Genomic DNA, 19,080 nt, shown 5'->3' with positions numbered 1-19,080 from the left:
ACATAGGATAGCTGAATGGATAAGAAAACAAGACTGAAATATATGCTGTCTACAAGAGATCCACCTCAGAACAAAAGAATCACACAGGCTGAAGAAAAAAGGGAAAAACTTCTGGAAGACTTTAAAGAGATTGACAGAAATATAGTCATAGTAGGGGACTTTAACACATAAATAGATCTTCCAGACTAAAAATGAACAAGAAAACAGTGATTCTAAATGACACACTAGACCAGATGGATTTAATTGACATTTACAGAACATTTCACCCCAAAGCTGCAGAATATGCATTCTCCTCAAGTGCATATGGGTCATGCTCAAAGATAGACCCCATGTTAGGACACAAAACAAGTCTCTACAAGTTCAAGAAGATTGACATCATATCAAGCATCTTCTGGGACATTTACACCATGAAATACTGTGCAGCTATAAAATGAAGGATCCCTTATTTTATGAGACAGCATGGTGGGACCTGTAGAGTATTATACTAAATGAAATAAGAGTCAGAGAAAGACAAGTATCACATGATCTTAATCATATGTGGAATCTAATGAACAAAATAAACTGATGAACAAAACAGATCCAGAGACATAGAAGCATGGAACAGGCTGACAAAATCTCAGAGGGAAGGCTGGGGTGGGTGTGTGGGTGGGAAGAGTTTAACCTAAGAATTTATATGCATATACGCATAACCCATGGAAACAGACAATAGTGTAGTGAAGGCCTGGGGGGAGGAGTGCAAAGTAGGGGGAAAAGGGGGACATATGTTATACTTTCAACAATAAAAATAAATTTAAAAAAAGAACTTGGGTTTATATAATACCTTAACAAAACAAATAAATTTGTAGAGATGTGACAAGACAAAGGAAAAAGGGTTTAGGCTTCCAATTGCAGCAAACTGGGAGAAGGTAAATATATGGTGGAAACTAATGGAAAATAGGGATTATTTCTGCAGCTCCATTTTAGTGCTAACTTTCCATCTTCTTCATGTTTATAAAACTTGCATGGCAGTGAGGATTTATGGCAATCTTCATTTCTCAGAAGATTCTGCTTTCAGTCAGATGTGGAAAGCTCTGGAAGTCTCCATTTTCCATCTATTGATTCTCATTTGCCTTTAGCTCAAAATAATCTTTATGGTAAAGTGAATGTCCTTATGCCATTCCCATCTTCTTAAATATTTTCATGTGGCATATTCTGCTACACTTTAATGGGAACAGGAAAAGTAATAGAGAATAAATTCCTCTATCCCCAGGAGACAGTGTTCCTAGGAATATTTTCCATGGAAGTTACAACCCCTAGGCTCAACAGAAGTCAAACACCTATCCTGATCATTCAAAGGGTAATGACTAAAGAAGTCATTGGGACCTAAAAATCAATAGAGACTAGAAAACATTCAATGATTTCCTAGTCAGAGCTGGTTGTCTAAGGCACATGTTCTTAAGGATTTTTGTGCCATGAATCCTTCAGCAGTCTGGATAATAATGTTTCTAAATTAATAATGTAAAATATCTAAGATTAGAAAGTAAACCAATTACATTGAAACAGTTATCAAAGTATTAAAATTTTTATAATACAATAATATGTGTGATTCTTTATTAGTGCATTAAATACCAAGGTATAGCAGTGGGCTTTGTGACTAATTTTGAATTGTCGTGAGGAGTACAAAGGATTTTCAAGATAGCTACAAGAAGTACTATATGACATGACAATACCTATGATTCTTGTTGGTTACAAAGTCACAGGTACTGCTAATGCTACTATGGTATGTTACTTACATTTATAATTGAAAGAAATGCTCATTTCAGTTAGAGGTTAGTTGAAATGAAGATGCACATTTCCTTTTCAAATTCACAGATCCTTTTAAATTTTAGCAGTTGTCCCCAAGTTAAGAACCCCTAATGTAAAAATCTGTGGTATCATTTTTACACCCTCCACATTGGGTCTGCTAGAGTGTCCTGTGAAAGTCCCCATTATATACTAAACTACATGTTCAGAGACAATAGCGAAGCCTTTCCTGATCCCTCCCCTCTTAAATCACATAGAATTGGTCAGGAGACCGTATAGTGCCTGGCAACTCTGCTACTTGCTTAATATCTGATTGTGTCTTTTTATCCATAACTCTGCTTGCTTTGTCTCTGATGTCCATATGTCATTCTGATCTTAAAAAATTATTGTAATAATGATTATTTCAGATTTTATTTCCCCCTGGGGAAATGATTTTTAATTATCTTAATATATCACAGATGTAAATTGGAAGGGTTTTTGTGGACATTGGTGCTCTGCATCTTTTATTAGGTCCACAAAGCAAATGAAAACAGTGAGGCTGATTTGTGCACATACTCACCAATCCAAACTGTTCTAAAGAATTTTCCCCCTCACACAAAGGATTGTTATGACTGATACAGATGTCAAGTCACACCTTCTCTTTTTAAACATTCTTTTCCAGTTCAGTAAATTTCGAATGGTATATTCACCCATGGATATACACTGTGATTACAACCTAATATTTGAAATATATTTAAGGGACTCATTCAAGAAAAGAATACACTGTAGAAAGTAAACTTAGCTCCAAACTGTTGCATATCAGTAGGTCATACTGATGCAGTTGACTGTTTATCAGGATCCTGATAAGAAACATGTGACAAGCTTAGCTGGGATTGTGGAATAGACTTTTTAAGAAGGAGATATTTACAAAAGTATGGACTGGGTTAATGAAACCAACAAAGGATGCAGAAGCATGCAGGATCTAGCAATGGTGAGAAGCATGGGAAGGAAATGATGTTAAGGGATCCCAGGTGAGAGCTGAAGCTGTGGAAGATGGCAGGATAGGAATTAGAAGAAGGCAACCATGGCCATGATCTTATCTAAATAGGGAGCTATGTCGATGGTAATAACGTAATTGCCCTGACCTTTCTCTCCTGCCCTTCAGTCTCTTGTCAACCCTTACCCCTATGGCACAACACAACAAGAAGCTAAAAGGCAGGAGTATCAAGGCTATGTATTCCATGGGGGTCAGAGCAGAGCAGAGAAGGGTGGAAAATCAATGTGGAGGAGCAAGAAGTGGAGAATAGCCAGCACATGCCCTCAGCTCTTTTTGAACAGTGTTTATACAAAAACAAATTGAGAAAATTGAAAGTAGTTATCTGGTATATAAATTCAAGTCCCTCTTAAGATGATGCTTTTAATAAAGGTCTTGTTTGCCTGGCTTTCCAGTTCTATATTGATCAAATTCTGTAGATAATTGTTTGTTTACCTTACCATTTTACTTTGCCTTCTTGGTCCCAGTCAGTGGGAATGCCTGGAGCTGCAATTCTTAAGTGAGGCTGATTTGAGCTTAATTGTTTATCTGTTCAAATGAGAGCACTGCCTGTTTTTTTTAATCATTCTTGTTCAAATTCTGTCTTAAAATATTGAAAGTTAAAGGGATGATTTAAAGACGACCCTGGACTTCAAATTGCCTAGAGCCACATGAATCAGAGGGTTCTCTGACTCTCTTTAGGTGAAGGGAAGAGTAAACGCATTTATAAAAGTCAGACATGGCCCCTGTAGGTGCTATTGATGCAGACAGCCAGAGCCAGCATTACAAAATTATTCAAAGGGCTTGATTCAATATTATTGCTGACCAGAGTCTGAGAAAGAAATAATTTTGATGTGCTTAGAAAGCCGTATCTTTCCCTGATCCTCTGTCACTGGAGAACTTCTTTAAAGGGGCCAGCAGCTCCTGTGGTCTGAGGATAAAAACTTCAACTTCAGCTGCTGAGCAGCTGGGATAATGTTGTTCCCATTTCACTTCTCTACATTCAGTCCTTGCTCCGAACTTTAGTCACCTGTCACTTAGTAGGGAACTCAACCACATACATTTATATTTTTTCTTGTCTGAGAGTTTCTTTTGAGAATTTAATTCAACCCATACATATCATATCTCCGTGATACTATCATTGGATTTGACCATGATAATCAGTGTAGTTCCTTTCCACAATGGAGCTATATTTCAAACTATTATTATGATTGTGTTCTATTTTTCCCCTTCCCCCTCTTCATTCTCACTGGTAAACTGAGGGCCAATTTCACTCTTTCAGTCTACATTGAAGATGAAATAAAGGTACATAAAAAATATTCAAAGAAACTTTTAACTTTTGTGTCAAATAAAGAGTCTCAGAAATGTGAGTCAATTTTTCCTGTCTCGGAGATTAGAGGAGACAAAGTCTAGACAGAGTGGAAAGAGATGGCCAAATGGTAGAAGAAGGACAGAAGAATGTGAGGAATGAATATTCTGTCACAATAACCAGAGTGCTGAGTAAAAGGGATTCCCCTTCTCTTACCCCTGCCAACTCATAACCTGTGAACAAGCCACCTTTCCAAAATATTGGACATTTATAAGTCCCCTTCCTCATAACACTCTTGACTTATAGGTGGGAATGGGAGGCATAAAAGGAGTGTTTCAGCTCTTGGTAAGATGGAACTAAATAGGAACAGTTGGAAGTATCCTTCTCGAGCAGGGCAACAGCAGACACATTTACTGTTCCATATTCATTTAAAGAACTATATCAGAAGAATTAAGTTTGGCTGCTTGTTACTGAAAACCCCAAATAGTAGTGGCTTAAACAAGCAAACAAAAAGTGTATCTTTCATATAAAAGAAGTCTAGAAACTCCTGTTTATTACTCTGCCAGCCCCTTTTTATCTAATCGTCCCAGATGGCTACATAAGTTCTAGCCTTCAAGTCTATATTCCAGTAGCAGGAAGGAAAAAAAGGACAATCCCTCCCTTTAACAAAACTTCCTATGAGTTTCACATGACATTTCCAATTATATCTATTTGCCAGGATTTAGTCACACTTAGCTGCAAGGGAGGCTGGGAAATTATGGTCTTTATTCTGAGCAGCAAAAACTGTGGGTTTTATTTCTCAGGAAGAAATGGAAAACAAATTGGGGGATAACTGTCTCTTCCACAAAGATAATTAGAGTGATCTTTCATTTTGTTAAAAAGCAAGGCAACAGGCCCCAAATGGAGTCAGTTATGCTAAACCCCATGTCACCACCGTGAGACTTTATTACTGTTTTTTGCTCTCCCACAATGGAGTCTTACACATAATAAAAAATTGTCTGATCAGCACTAGTTAGGCAGTCTGCCATACAGATTTCCTAAAGGAAAGTAGCCTTGCAATAACCAGTCTGCTTTTATTTTTACTAGTACAACTTCCTTTTTCCTGCTCCCTTCTGCCTATAAAAGTTTTTCATTTTGTACAGCTCCTCGTACCTCCTTTCTATCTGCTTGATTGGATGCTGCCCAATTCATGTTGTTGAATAAAGCCAATAAGATCTTTAAAATTCACTCCGTCGAATTTTGTTTTTTTAACAATTTACAATGGAATAGAAGATGGGTGGAAGATTGGAGGAAGAAAGACAGATAAAAGAACAGAAACAATGCATAAGTTCTTGCTTGGCATTTATGGTTTTTAAGACTGAGTATACTAAAAAAAATCAGTACTGCCTAAGGTGGCAAGATATATGAACAGGAAATTTTAATATTTATATTACTTGTAGTAAAAGATGTAGTACTTAGAGTAGAAGATGTAGGATCAGGGGATAGTCATTTATTCAGGAGTGAAGCCTGGTCGAGGAGGGCTACTGTCAGGACCAGCTTAATAATTCACATCGTTCAGTGCAAAATGATAATGCAAATCCCTTGTTTGAAAAGGGCATCACTAATGCAACATGCAAATGAGGCAACAAAACAGAGTACAGGTATTTTGGGCTTATCTTCTCAGTTCACATGCATGTTCCATTGTCTCATTGGGGTTTACTTGCAAGTCACAAGTTCAAAGACAAAATTATTAAGAATTCCAAGACAGTGACAGCAGGGCATTACAACAAAAGCAGGATTCTTCTGAACATGGGGCCCTGTGGAACTGCACAGGTCACATGCCCATGAAGTTAGTCCTGGGTGCTATGTCAGGCATGGGGATATGCCACTCATTTCCCCCTCCAAGGAAGGACCCTCTGCCAAGAAGTGAGGAGAGTGGTTAGCTGACAGCCTCTAGCTGTGATTTCCTTCAGAATGTAACTCAGCTTTAGAGCCAACTTCACAATACTCCTGGAGAAGTTCAAGCCAATGACTAAGCAAAGCAGTCTTCTTAGGGCAATCACCAGTGAATGACTGACCAAGGCACTGGTACTCTGGGCTGGCCATTTACACCCAACTCTTTAATGGGTACCCTTTGCCCACTGGGAGGGCAGAGGCTTCATTGCCTCCTGCCAATTCCTGCACAATCTTGCTTCTATCCTTTTCCTTTCACAGGTCTAACTCCCAATAAACCTTTTGTATTCTTAGCTTCATTTCAGTGTCTGCATCTTCGAGAACCCAATCTGTACCATCTTCATTAAGAGATAATTATTTGGTCTAGAAGAATGAATAGAGAATATCCAGGCAAAAATTCATATACAGGGATAATGAAGCCCAGGAAGCAGCATAGTGAAAAATTATGAAACATTGTACTGCTCTTGTTTGTGCAGAGAATGTGTGTGTTGGTGGTCAGAGGAGGTGGAGTGCAGAATAGAGTGGAGAACCAAACAAGAAAATTGTCATTGGCAATACAATTAACTGGATTATAGCTCTTACTTGGAGTTTACCAAATTATAGTATTTTAAAAATTGAAGTGTTAGCATTTCAGTTGAAATATACATATAAATCAAGTGTGATTGCAAAGGGCCTATATGGATTATCATTCAGAAATAACTTCAGTGATTCTGGTGAGCATGTACCAATCCATGTAAGCACATTTCCTAGTCTTGATAATGCACTATAGTTAAGTAAGAAGTTACTGTTGGGGGAAGCTGGAAGAAGGGTACACTGGACTTCTCTGCACTATTATTGCAACATCCTGTGTGTCTATAATCATTTCAAAATAAAAACTTAAAGTTTTAGCTTAATGTTTCAGTGATTCTCCATCCTATACATTTTGCTTTATGCTATTGAGAGTACATGACACTCAAACATAGACTAATAATTTCCTCATGACATAAAAAAAAATCCTTATAAATATAATTTTTGAAGACTATATGATCTCCATTGGTGTATTTGTTACATATTCCTATCAATTTCCTTATTGTTTGCATGTTTAGTTATTCTAAATTATAGGGGCTCTTTTCTTGGAAGGAGTTATAAAAATGATTGGACATAAAGTCTTTTGTCTGTGTTTGTATTTTTATGAAAGATTTCCAGAAATAGAAATAATAGTAGGAGTGAACATTATTAAGGTTTTGATATACATCACCAAATTTTTTTCTATCAAGTTTGTACCAATCCACTCTCCCAGGAGTTAGGTGTAAGAGAACCTTTCACTGCACTCTTAAAACATCATTTCTGATAGAACACATCAAGAGAGACTTTAAACAGCAAGTTATTTAAGAGTTTGGGAAGTGAAAATTAATATAGATTTTACTGTCCCCTATAGATTTAGCAGATACCACTTGATAACATCTAGAGATTTTGTTTTTGCTAGCTAAATTTGTTATAGTGAGTGAATGGCAAACAATTAGGGACTTAGGTTGCTTGCAAGTCAAAATACATTTATTAAAAGATCCATAGGTTCTTGAGACAAGGCCTGAAAATGGCAAAGATAATGTTTTGTTGTGAAAACAAGGTATCTAGTACATAGTCTTGGTTTAATTGAAAGCTACCTGTGCTGGATGTCTCCAGTTACCCATCTAGATCTACTTTCCACCCTTGTACACACTGCTTTCTGCTATGAGAGGCTGTCTTCTTATCTGTAACAGGCCCCCATATATTCTGACTTCTGGTTGAGTTTGTCCAAATGAAGAGTTCAATGGGGAGGTAACAGGCTAAAGGGAGTAAGTTTAGGGTGCTTATTCCATGGTTCCTTCCCTGTGAGTCTCCGGGAGGTACTGTGTCCCTCAACCAGTGCACACAATTCCTCTCAAGATGGTCCTCCATAGGACTGTCCTTTCAGATTCCATTTATTCTAGCTCTGTCTAAAGGTGGTAACAGCTCTGCTATTACTTCCTCAGGGGTACTTCACTATCCTTCGTGGTCTCCCTGCACTCTGCCCACACCTTGGTAAATATTCCAATTACTAAACCTTCTTCAAATCATCCTAATTCGTGTGTGCATTTTTTTTCTCATGGGGCCCTTCTTCAAATAGTGGCTAGATGCAGTAGCTCTGAGGGAGGTGGAGATATCCTCTTGCTTTCAGAGAAATAATGGCCCCTGGGACTACATGGTCTGTGCTCCTGTGGGGAAGAATGAATACTGACTGGAGGAGAGTGAGCAGGTACAAGTTATGAAACTGATTTGGCATCTGTCAATCTTGTGTTAAATATTTTAGGCAAGTGTCTGCCACTACAGAAATAGCACAAAGACACTGATTTTGCAGGCAATCAGCCCTCAAATGGTTCCTATGACTCACATGCAAGTGCTCTAGAAAAGAGGGGGAAGGTCAGTGAAAAATCTAAAAAGGATGTCCTACGAACCCCAGTCACCTGAGAAGCTGAGGAAAGCTTGTAGGCAATGATGGCATGCATACAGGGAAGCTGAATAGAGTGTCCCATATGCATCTTCTACCTGCTCAAATGAGTAAAACCAATGAGTGGGCATATTGGGAACACCCAGAAGTAGTGCTGTGCCTAGCCATATTGCAGTATGAAGGCAAAAGAAAAAATAAATTATTGATTCTTTAACATTTTGATATTTGGTTCATCATGAATTTTTGCATTAATTTTGACTTTTAAAAATAATGTATTGAAATATTACTTATCTTGATTACTCAGTGTTTGGTGCCCTTTAAACTTTGCACCTGAGAAAATTGCCTCGTTTGCTTATCCTAGTGGACCTATTTATCTTTGACACTTCTCTTTCCTTCACACCCCACACCCAATTCTGTAGGCTCTACTTTCCATATATTTCCAGAATCTGATTACACCTAGCTACCTCCACTTCTACCACCCAGGTTCAAGTCACTGTCATCTCTCACCTGGTTTTCTAGTTACTATTCATGCATAACACATTACCTCAAAATGTAGTAGTATCAAACAACCACCACATTATTTTGCTTACAATTTTGTGGGTTTCGACTTGAGGAAGGACTTGGCTAGGCAGTTCTTACTTAGAGTCTCTCATGCTATTGTAGCCAGGTGTCAGCTGGAGCTGTAGTCATCTGAAGGCTCAACTGGGCTGACGGTCCAAGATGGTTCACTCACAAACCTAACAGTTGTTGGTGGTTATCAGCTGTGAGCTCATTTTAGGCTATTGACTAGAATGCCGAACACAGGGCCTCTCCAGTATGGGGACTTCAGTCAAACTTCTTACGTGGTAGCCAACTTCTACCAGAGCAAGCATCCCAAAAGAATCAGGTGAAACCTTCATGACCTGTTGTGACTTAGCCTCAGAAGATGCATAATATCACTTCCACCAAACTATTGTATAGAGTAGTCCCAAATCACCCAGATTCAAGGACAAGAGCCCTAACAGTATCTCCATCATAAAGTAGCTAGGATTATCCTTTTAAAGTTAGATCATTTTATTCTTCTTCTCAAAACCTTGAATGGCTTCCCATCTCTCAAAGAAAAAAATAATCCAAAGATCTTAGCATAGTCTGTAAGGTCCTATAAGATCTGCCCACCCCCTCAATACACTTATCTACTACTACTCCCTCCATTGTTCACTCCACTCCAACATTGTGGGTCTCCTTGCCATTCCTCAAACAAGTCAAGGATATTTCTAGCTTTGGGTATTTTATTTGCTCTCTTTTTGCCTGAAATGCTCTTCTCATATATCTTCTTGGCTCTGCCCCTCAATTTATTGACATCTCTAATCAAATATCACCATATGAAAAAGGCCTTCCTTGACAACCTTATACAAAATATTAAACCTACCCTATTACTCTTCTTCCCCTTGCTGTGCTTGATCTTTATTCAGGGCACTTTTACCACCTGACATCAGGGTCATTATGCCCCTTTATTCTCTTAATTTTGCCTTTTAGTTTTTGAAAATAATGACTTTTTTTAAGGATTTATGCCAGTTGTTTTGTAAAATGTCCTATATCTGGATTTGTCTGATTGTTCTCTCATGATTAGACTCAAGTTAGACATTTTTGGTAAGAATATTACATAAGAGAGGTTGTGTATTTATTGCCACACACCAAAGAACATATTATATTAGATATTGATGACTGGTGATCTTAAGTTTGATCATCTGGTTAAGGTGATTATCAGATCTCTTAACTGTAAAGAAATGTATTTTCTCCTTTATGATTCATAAAATAATTTATGGAGTAATACTTGGAGGCCATGTGCATAAACTGTTTACAATAACCTTTCACTGGACATTTTTGGCATCTGTTGATATCCTTGCTTGAATCAATTACTACAAGAGTTGAAAATTGTGTTTTTAAAAAGAAATTTTCTATATTTACTATCTGATAATTTTCTGTAAAGAATAACTTTTAAAATCCGTTCTCCCTATATTTTATTAACTTCCTTATTTTGACAAAACACAATGGACTAAAACCTTTTATTAATGTTTTGTTGTTAGCATAATTCTTTTTGATGTTCAAATTGTTCCAATTTTATGAGGCAACAATTACCTATGACAAAAAAGTGCCCTCTGATTGGTAAATAGCATCTGGGCTGGTAGAAACTGTAAATAAACTATAAATACTTGATGCAAATGCCCGAATTTTGAGCTGCCCTAGGTGTGGCAACTGCTACAATTGGCTATGACTCATATGAGGAACCTGGATACTTCGTCTGTGGAATGATTACAAAAGTTTTTGACTGCTATGAAGCATAAGACTTCTACTCTAAGCTAGATTCCACACTTGCCGATGTAAAATTTGTTCCCTTGTACCTTAAATACCATTTGGGGGATGAAAGAGAATAGCTAAACTACGGCTATTTGGACAGCTCTATGATCTGCTACTGTGAGGACTCTCATGGAGGATAAACATTGGACACTGCTATCAAGCTGTATCTCTCTCAGCAGACTGATGCCAAATGTGGCCCATGGTAGTTTTGTTAGTATGAAGGCTTACTTGAATCCATGAAGACCACTAATTGGAATTGCACTATTTTAAAATGAATACTCAGAGAAACCTCACTCCCATCCCTAACCCCTCCATCCCATTCTCACACATTTCAACATTTATGATTTACCCTTCTTATTTCCTTTTTTCTTAATTTTTTTTGTTAATCCTCACCTGAGGATATTTATTTATTTATTTATTTAGTTAGTTAGTTAGTTAGTTAGTTAGTTAGTTTTAGTGAGAGTGGGAGAGGGAGAGAGAAAGAAAGAGAGAAAGATCAAAGTGAGAGAGACACATCCATTGATTACCTCTCACATGCGCCCTGACAAACCGAGCCGGGGATTGAACCTGCAACCCAGGTACGTACCCCTGACCAGGAATCAAACCTGAGACCCTTCCGGGCACAGGCCGACACTCTAACCACTTAACCACACCAGCCAGAGCACGTACCTTAGTTTTAACTACAGTTTAGCCTGACTGGTGTGGCTCAGTTGTTGAGCTTCAACCCATTCCCAATCAGGGCAAATGCCTGGGTTTCGGGCTCTATCCCCAGTAGGGGGCATGCAGAAGGCAGCTGATAGATGCTAATTCTCTCTCATCATTGCTGTTTCTATCTCTCCCTCTTCTTTCCTCTCTCTAAAATCAATAAAAACATTAAAAAAAATAATAATAATTACAGTTTACATTCAAAATTATTTTTTTTTAATTTAGGTGTACCACATAGTGATTAGATAATCATATACCTTACAAAGTGTTTCCCCTAATATGTCCAATACCCACCTGGCACCACACACAGTTATTACAATATTATTGATTATATTCCCTATACTGTACTTTACATCCCTGTGAATATTTTGTAACTACCAATATGTACTTCTTAATCCCATCACCTTTTTCACTCAGTCCCCCAACCTTTCTCCCCTCTAGTAACCATCAGTATGTTCTCTGTGTCTATGAGTTTGTTTCAATTTTGCTTGTTCATTTATTTTGTTCTCTAGATTACATATATAAGTGAAATCATGTGGTATTTCTCTTTCTCTGACTTATTTCACTTGGTATAATACCCTCTAGGTCTATCCATGTTGTTGCAAATGGTAAGATTTCATTTTTTATGACCAAGTCATATTCCATTGTATATATGTACCACCACTTTTTAATCCAATCATCTAACGATGGATGCTTGGGTTGCTTCCATATTGTGGCTATTGTAAATAACACTGCAATGAACATAGGAGTGTGTATATTTTTTGGATTAGTGTTTTGTGTTTCTTCAGATATATTATCAGAAGTGGAATAGCTGGGTCATAAGGCAGTTCCATTTTTTATTTTTTGAGGAAACTCCATATTGTTTACCACAGTGGCTGCACCAGTCTGCATTCCCACCAACAGTGCACTAGGATTCCCTTTACTCTACATCCTCACCAACAATTGTTGTTTGTTCATTTACTTCTGATAGCCATTCTGAGAGGTGTGAGGTGATATATCATTTTGGTTTTAATTTGCATTTCTCTAATGATTAGTGATATTGAACATATTTTCATATGTCTATTGGCCATCTGCCTGTCCTTGTTGGAGAAGTGTGTATTTAGTTCTTTTGCCCATTTTTAATTGGATTGTTTGTTTTTATGCATGTTTAGTTGTATGAGTTCTTTATAAATTTTGGATATTAACCCTTTATCAAATATATCACTGGCTAATATGTTCTCCAATTAAGTGGGTTGTTTTTTATTTTGTTGATGGTTTCTTTTGCTATGCAAAAACTTTTTAATTTGATGTAGTCCCATTCATTTATTTTTTCTTTTGTTATCCTTGCCTGAGGAGATATATCAGAAAATAATATATATTACTAAGAGAAGTGTCTGAGTTTTTTTTTATCCTCACCCTAGAATTTTTTTTCCACTGCGTTTCACAGTGAGTGGAAGGGAGAGAGACAGAGAGAAGCATCGATGTGAGAGAGACACATTGATTGGCTAGGGCCAGGGGACCATGGATCGAGGCATGTGCCCTTGACCAGAATCTAACCTGAGACCCTTCAGTTCTCAGGCCAACACTAACCACTGAGTCAAACAAGCTGGGCATAAGTGTCAAAAATTTTAATGCTTATATTTTCTTCTAGGAATTTTATGGTTTTGAGTCTTACATGTATGTCTTTAATCCATTTTGAGTTTATTCTTGTATGTGGTATAAGAAGGTGGTCTAGTTTCATTTTTTGCATGTTTCTATCCAATTTTCTCAACATCATTTATTAAATAGACTATCTTTACCCCAATTGTATGTTCCTGCGTCCTTTGTCATATATTAATTGACCATGTAGGCTTGGGCTTATTTCTAAGCTCTCTATTCTATTCCATTGATCTATGTCTGTTTTTATGCCAGTACCATGCTGCTTTGACTACTATGGCTTTGCAGTGTAGTTTCATACAGGTAACATGATGCTCCCAATTTTGTTCTTTTTCAATATTGCTGTGGCTATTTGGGGTCTTTTGTGGTTCCATATGAATTTTTAAATTATTTGTTTTAGTTTTATAAAATATACCATTGGTATTTTGATAAGAATTGTGTTGAATTTATAGATTGCTTTGGGTAGTATGGACATTTTAATGATGTTAATTCTCCCTATCCATGAGCATGGCATATGCTTCCATTTATTTGTATCTTCTTTAATTTCTTTCTTCATTATCTTATAATTTTCTGAGTATAGTACTTTTACCTCCTTGGTTAAATTTATTCCTAGTTTGGTTTTTTATGCAACTGTAAATTGGATTTTTTTTTAGTTTCCCTTTTGACTAGTTCATTATTGGTATATAAAAATGCAACCAAGCCCTGGTTGGTGTGGCTCAGTTGTTTAGAGCATCATCCTGTACACCAAAAGGTGGTGGGTTCAGTTCCCATTCAGAGCACTTATTCAGCTTGCTTGTTCAATACCAGTTGGGAAGGCAACCTATTTCTCTCTCTCTCTCTTCCTTCCTCTCTCTCTCTCCTTTCCTTTCTCTGAAATCAATTTTTAAAAATGCAACTGATTTCCAAATATTTATCCTTGCTATGTTTCTTTTTGCAAATATAACTAAATAGTTTTCTTAGACAAAAGTACAAACACATACAAATATATATATATACATATATGTCATATATTCTTTTATACCTTGATTTTATCACTTATATTCTGAAAATCACTCATATCAGTTCATAGAGACCACCTTCATTGTTTTTTTGGCTGTATATTGTTTCACTGTGTAGACATAACAGTTTATGCAACGTTTCCTATGGGTAGACGTGTAAATTGTTTAGCATATTTTGCTATTAAAAATAATTCCACAACAAATAACACTGTACATGTGTTTTTCCTTTTTGTGGAAGTGTATCATTAGGTTAAATTCCTAGAAGTGGGACTGCTGGGTCAAGGAGTGAATGTATTAAGTGATTTTTTTAGATATTACCAAATTCCTCTCCACGGGGGTTGCACCATTTTTGACTTGAGCTAGCAGTGTATGAGAGGGCAATACATGTCTGTAGACAAAGAAGAGCATTTTCAAAAACTGTTAATGTCCCCAGAAAAATGCATAAAACTCCGTGTCTGTAAAAAGAAATTAGGAAATCATAGGAGAAAATACATTGAGATATACATGGCACAAATAAAAAGTGAGTTGAATAAAATAAGAACTTAATGTTCAAAATCCTAAACTGAAAAGGCATAGTCAAAATTTGCAGTAGAAGCAGTAAAGAATAGAATTAGAACTGTCAAAAATTAAATCAGAAATATGAAGGATAAATTTGATTAGCTCTCTCAGAATTCAGAGGAAAAGGACAAACATGATAAAAGACATAGAAATGTGCTCTAATAACATAATTATAGGTGTTTCTCAGAACCACTTAAAACAGATGTGAGTCAAAGAAAGGGAGGCAGAGCAAACAGAATAAATATTAACTTATTTAAGGAAAAAATAATATAAAACAGGCACAACAATCCATGTAGAAGAAAACTGTTCTAGCATGAGGATTAATAAGAACTCCAAATTAAAACTCCACAAATTGAAAGGATTCATGATAGATACTACACACACATATATGCATACATGCATGCCTATGCATGTGTTTGCATGCATACATAGACTCATATTATCCACAAAAAAATGTTTAATTTAGGGATAACTAAAACAGTGTCCTACACGTATTCTGGAAATAAAGACATTTCTTTTAAAGATGTTAAATAAAACTGCCAAATATAAACTTTCTAGATTAATATTTAGGAATAATTATGACCCTAATTAAATTAACCAAGACAGGTTTTAATTGATGAAATAATTCTAAAATTCATTTAAATATATAAAACTATATTTACATAAAGAGTATGTAAGAACATCATAAATAATTTGTAAAGAACAGTTTTTGGAAGAGACTAATCCTTCCATCTGTTAATGTCTACTGTAGAGCAACAATAAATCAATCAATGTGGCATTGATGGCAAAGTGGCAAGAATAAGCAGGTCAATATAACAGAAGAGATGGCCAAAACCAGATCTCAGTATTTATATTAGATAAGGTAAAACAAGACTGTGGAGACTGGAAGGATTTTTCAACAGTTTTATGATAATTGGTTAACTATTTGGGTTTGTGAGGGTGTATTCAGATCCTCATAATACAGCATATAGCATAATACATACCACTGGATTAGGATTAAATAATTAAATTTAAAATATCAAACCATCAAAAAACAAAAGAAGATGGACTTTTTTCCTTCAGGTCTCTTAAGTTTAAAAACAATGGACGAAAGCACTGAAGGATAGATATACACACATCACATAAACTTAAATTTTCTGTATATCTAAAATACCATAAACAATACTAAAGTATAAAATGGAATAAACTCTTTGCAGTGAAAATATCAGGTGATGGGTTAACATATTATTAAAGCACTTATAGAAATGAAGTACAGAAAGGCATTAACTGACCATTCACTGCAGAAGAAAATGAAATGGCTAATAAATATATTATTACTGATAAATTGACTACTTAGTCACAAGTCTCAACTCCTTTTCTTAAAACTGGATAAAGAAAACAATAAATCTATATAAAAACTCTTAAAACTAGATAAAGAAAAGAATAAATCAATATTTCCTTACAGTTTGTTCAGCAGGATGTTGTTTGATACAGAATGGGGTGAGGGGTGGGTGGGAGATATGTTTATAGGTGGGAACGGATATTAGTTAATTTCCTAGTGTTCTCATTATTTACTTTGAATCCAAGTCATAATTCCACCTATTTTTGAGGGTTTACCGATGACAAACTCAGCTCTATTGAGAAAGAGTGGAAATTTAAGGGACAAAACTAGCAAGACAAGAGGCTGGCTGCACAGTTAAATATGCGCTCTAAATATTCCTCTTTTCAGTAAGGGGGAAACGTGTGGTTTTTGTTTTGTTTTGTTTCTGCACCTTAGCCATCCGTTGACCTTCGCTTTTAAACTGCAGATCCCGCTTAATCTGCGATAGCTGAGTCCTTAATTTTCTCGACTACTTGCTTCAATTTTGGTTAAGCAACCCGGCTTGAAAAAAACTCACAGAAAACCGGTAATTGCCACATCTCTCCCAGTGACTGTTATCACTTCACCCCGCCCCCTCGCTAAGGAGGGTAGGAGGCTGCGCAGACCTCACCCGGCCCCTTGTGATGTCACAAAGGAGCCAAACCAAGTGGAGCGGCAGGCCTGCAACTTTACTATCCAGGTCCACTTCCTTAAAGTACCCGCTTCCTTAAGCCTACCCTGGCCCAGTCTCCTTTTAGTTAAACTGTAAGAATAAAAGCACCCGGTTGAAACCCTTACGCGGCCACGCCCATATTCTCATTCAGCCACCAGCACAATCTAGCAGGAGCGCCACCGCCCCCCCCCCCCCCCCCCCCCGCGGTGGCTTCGCCTGGCCACTAGACCACTCCGAACGCGAGAATGCCCCACGCGCGCGCCCGCAGCAGTTGCGGAAGGCGGAGCCAGGCCACAACAATGTCGGGTCTTTGGTGATCTAGCCTCGGAGAGTGATGGTCAGGAATAGCCGGGCCTGAGAGGCCGGCGCCCTTAGGGGCGGGGCGGAGGAGAGGAGAGGAGAATGTCAACCCCCAGCCGCCCCGGAACTATGAGTTTACACAACGCTGAGGCCTCTCAGGGCACCGGCACCGGCAGCGGGAGTAGGCCCGAGGCTCAACGAGAGCCAGGAGTCGTTCCCGCCTCAGCCCAGATCCCGGCCCCGGCCTCTACATCCGAGTCCAGTATCGTATCTGAGTGGCGAACCATTTCTTATTCGCTTTCCAGCCACCAGTCGAACACTTCCACACCCGATGCGGACGACTCCTGGACCTCCAGCGTCCCTTCCCAGCTGGGTCCCGAGACTAGGCTAAGAACTGATAGCAACTCTAACATCGGCCTTTGGGACTTTCGCACTTACAGCCTGCCTAGCCGGACCTCCATTTCAGACACAGTCTCCAGCACCTCTGAGGCGGTTGCCCCCGACTCCATCCTGGATAGCGATAGTCTCTGGGTAACAGTAACTGAACCTCCTACATCTAATAACATCCCCAGAGGATCGGTACAAGGATCCATCCAGGCCTTAATGCCCGGCTCCCTCACGGTATTGGTACCAAGCTCTGCACCCAGTAGCACTTCAGAAATATCTGGACATGGCTACTCCCTTCCCTCATTGTTCAACTACCCCCGGTTTTCCGTTCGAGTACCTGCAGCACCAAATAACACCCCCCGAGTGTCATTACAAGAAACCTCGGTAACCCGCTCCCCCCAAGTACATGTACAAAAATCTGTCCCCTTCTCGGGCTCTTCCTTACCGTCCATTCAGGGGTCCCCCCTGACCTCAGTGCCTAACACCGCAAGGAAATCAGTACAAGAACCAGTCTTGTCCTTAAGCTCCTCGCTAGTGTCCGTTCAGGGGCCCCCCCCGCCCTCAACGCTGAGCAACGCAAGGAATTCGGTACAAGAACCGGTCATGTCCTTGAGCTCTTCGCTACCGTCCATTCAGGTGACCCCCCTGCCCCCAGCGCTCAGCACCCCACGGAGTTCAGTACAAGAAGCTGTCAAAGTCTATGGCTCTTCCAGAGGGTTGTTACCAGAGTCCAGCCCGCCCCCAGTGTTCCGCCCCCTTAGGCGTTCACAACAACCTCCTACGCTGGTGAACTCCTCCCAAATGTCTGCAAGAGTGTCCACCCAGGGCTCAGTGCCAAGTACCAGTCGAATCTCGGTGGAGGAACTGGATCCGCCTTGGGACTCCCCCAGGATATCAATAAAAGTATCCGCTCCGCCCTCAGGGCGGGACTCCGCCCAGCTATCTTTGGAAGAATCGGCTCCGCCCCGGGGCTCAGCAGGAGAGTCTATAGAAGAGTCCTCCCAGCTCTTGGCCAGCCTCTCTCCTATATCCACGCCAGGGGAGACTGTCAACCAGAGCATGGCGAGTCGGGAGAAGGCGAGCCTCTCAGGCCAAATGTTCGACGTAGTCGTGATAGGAGGTGGCATCTCAGGTCAGTGTGAACCGTAGCGGTAGCCTGAGGGTCCCTGGTCGCCCCAGAGTAGGGGATTTTCAGTAGCGCTCTGGCATTTGGGGAGGGAGGGGATCTCTCTCGTGCATTGTGTATTCGAGAGTGCAACAGTGGCTGCCCCAGCCAGAGCAAAGCAGAAACGCGGGTTGTGCCAGTTTTGTTCGTGGTGTGAACTGCGAGAGGCAGGAAAAATTATTTATTACTACTATTAAATACTAGCATTTAATTAGCTCTTGCTGTGCAGTTCTATTTAGCACTTTATGTAGATTTTCTCATTATTCAGCAGTCCTGTCGGGTGGGTAACATAGTCGCCTCCATTTTACAAAATCAAGAAACTGAGGCGTTTAGAGTCAAATCACCTAGCCGGGAAGTGGCTAATTCATATTCTCCCATTTAAGAGTCTCACTTCTAATCCCTAAACAAGCAAAGGACATCAGTATACGGATTTTTGTAGTATCGATGCAGTAATAGTGTTATTCCTGTCCTTTTCTTTGTAAAGTGCCTTTCTTTAGAAAAT

At 38.8% G+C, this 19,080-nt stretch overlaps 1 protein-coding gene across 1 annotated transcript in view; it reads left to right on the top strand.

The window, feature by feature from the left end:
- The first annotated feature begins 17,062 nt into the window (after positions 1–17,062).
- Positions 17,063–19,080, top strand: part of LOC308551863 (amine oxidase [flavin-containing] A) — a 61,137-nt gene continuing 59,119 nt past the window's right edge. Inside the window, exon 1 of the mRNA XM_081126597.1 lies at positions 17,063–18,545. Within this exon, the coding sequence (XP_080982723.1) occupies positions 17,129–18,545 (1,417 nt within the window). The 5' untranslated portion in view covers positions 17,063–17,128. The remainder of the gene's footprint in view (positions 18,546–19,080) is intronic.

The sequence above is a fragment of the Miniopterus schreibersii genome (genome assembly GCF_964146895.1).
Source record: "Miniopterus schreibersii genome assembly, chromosome: X".
Lineage (NCBI taxonomy): Eukaryota > Metazoa > Chordata > Mammalia > Chiroptera > Miniopteridae > Miniopterus > Miniopterus schreibersii.
This window is presented reverse-complemented; position numbering and strand designations above follow the sequence as displayed.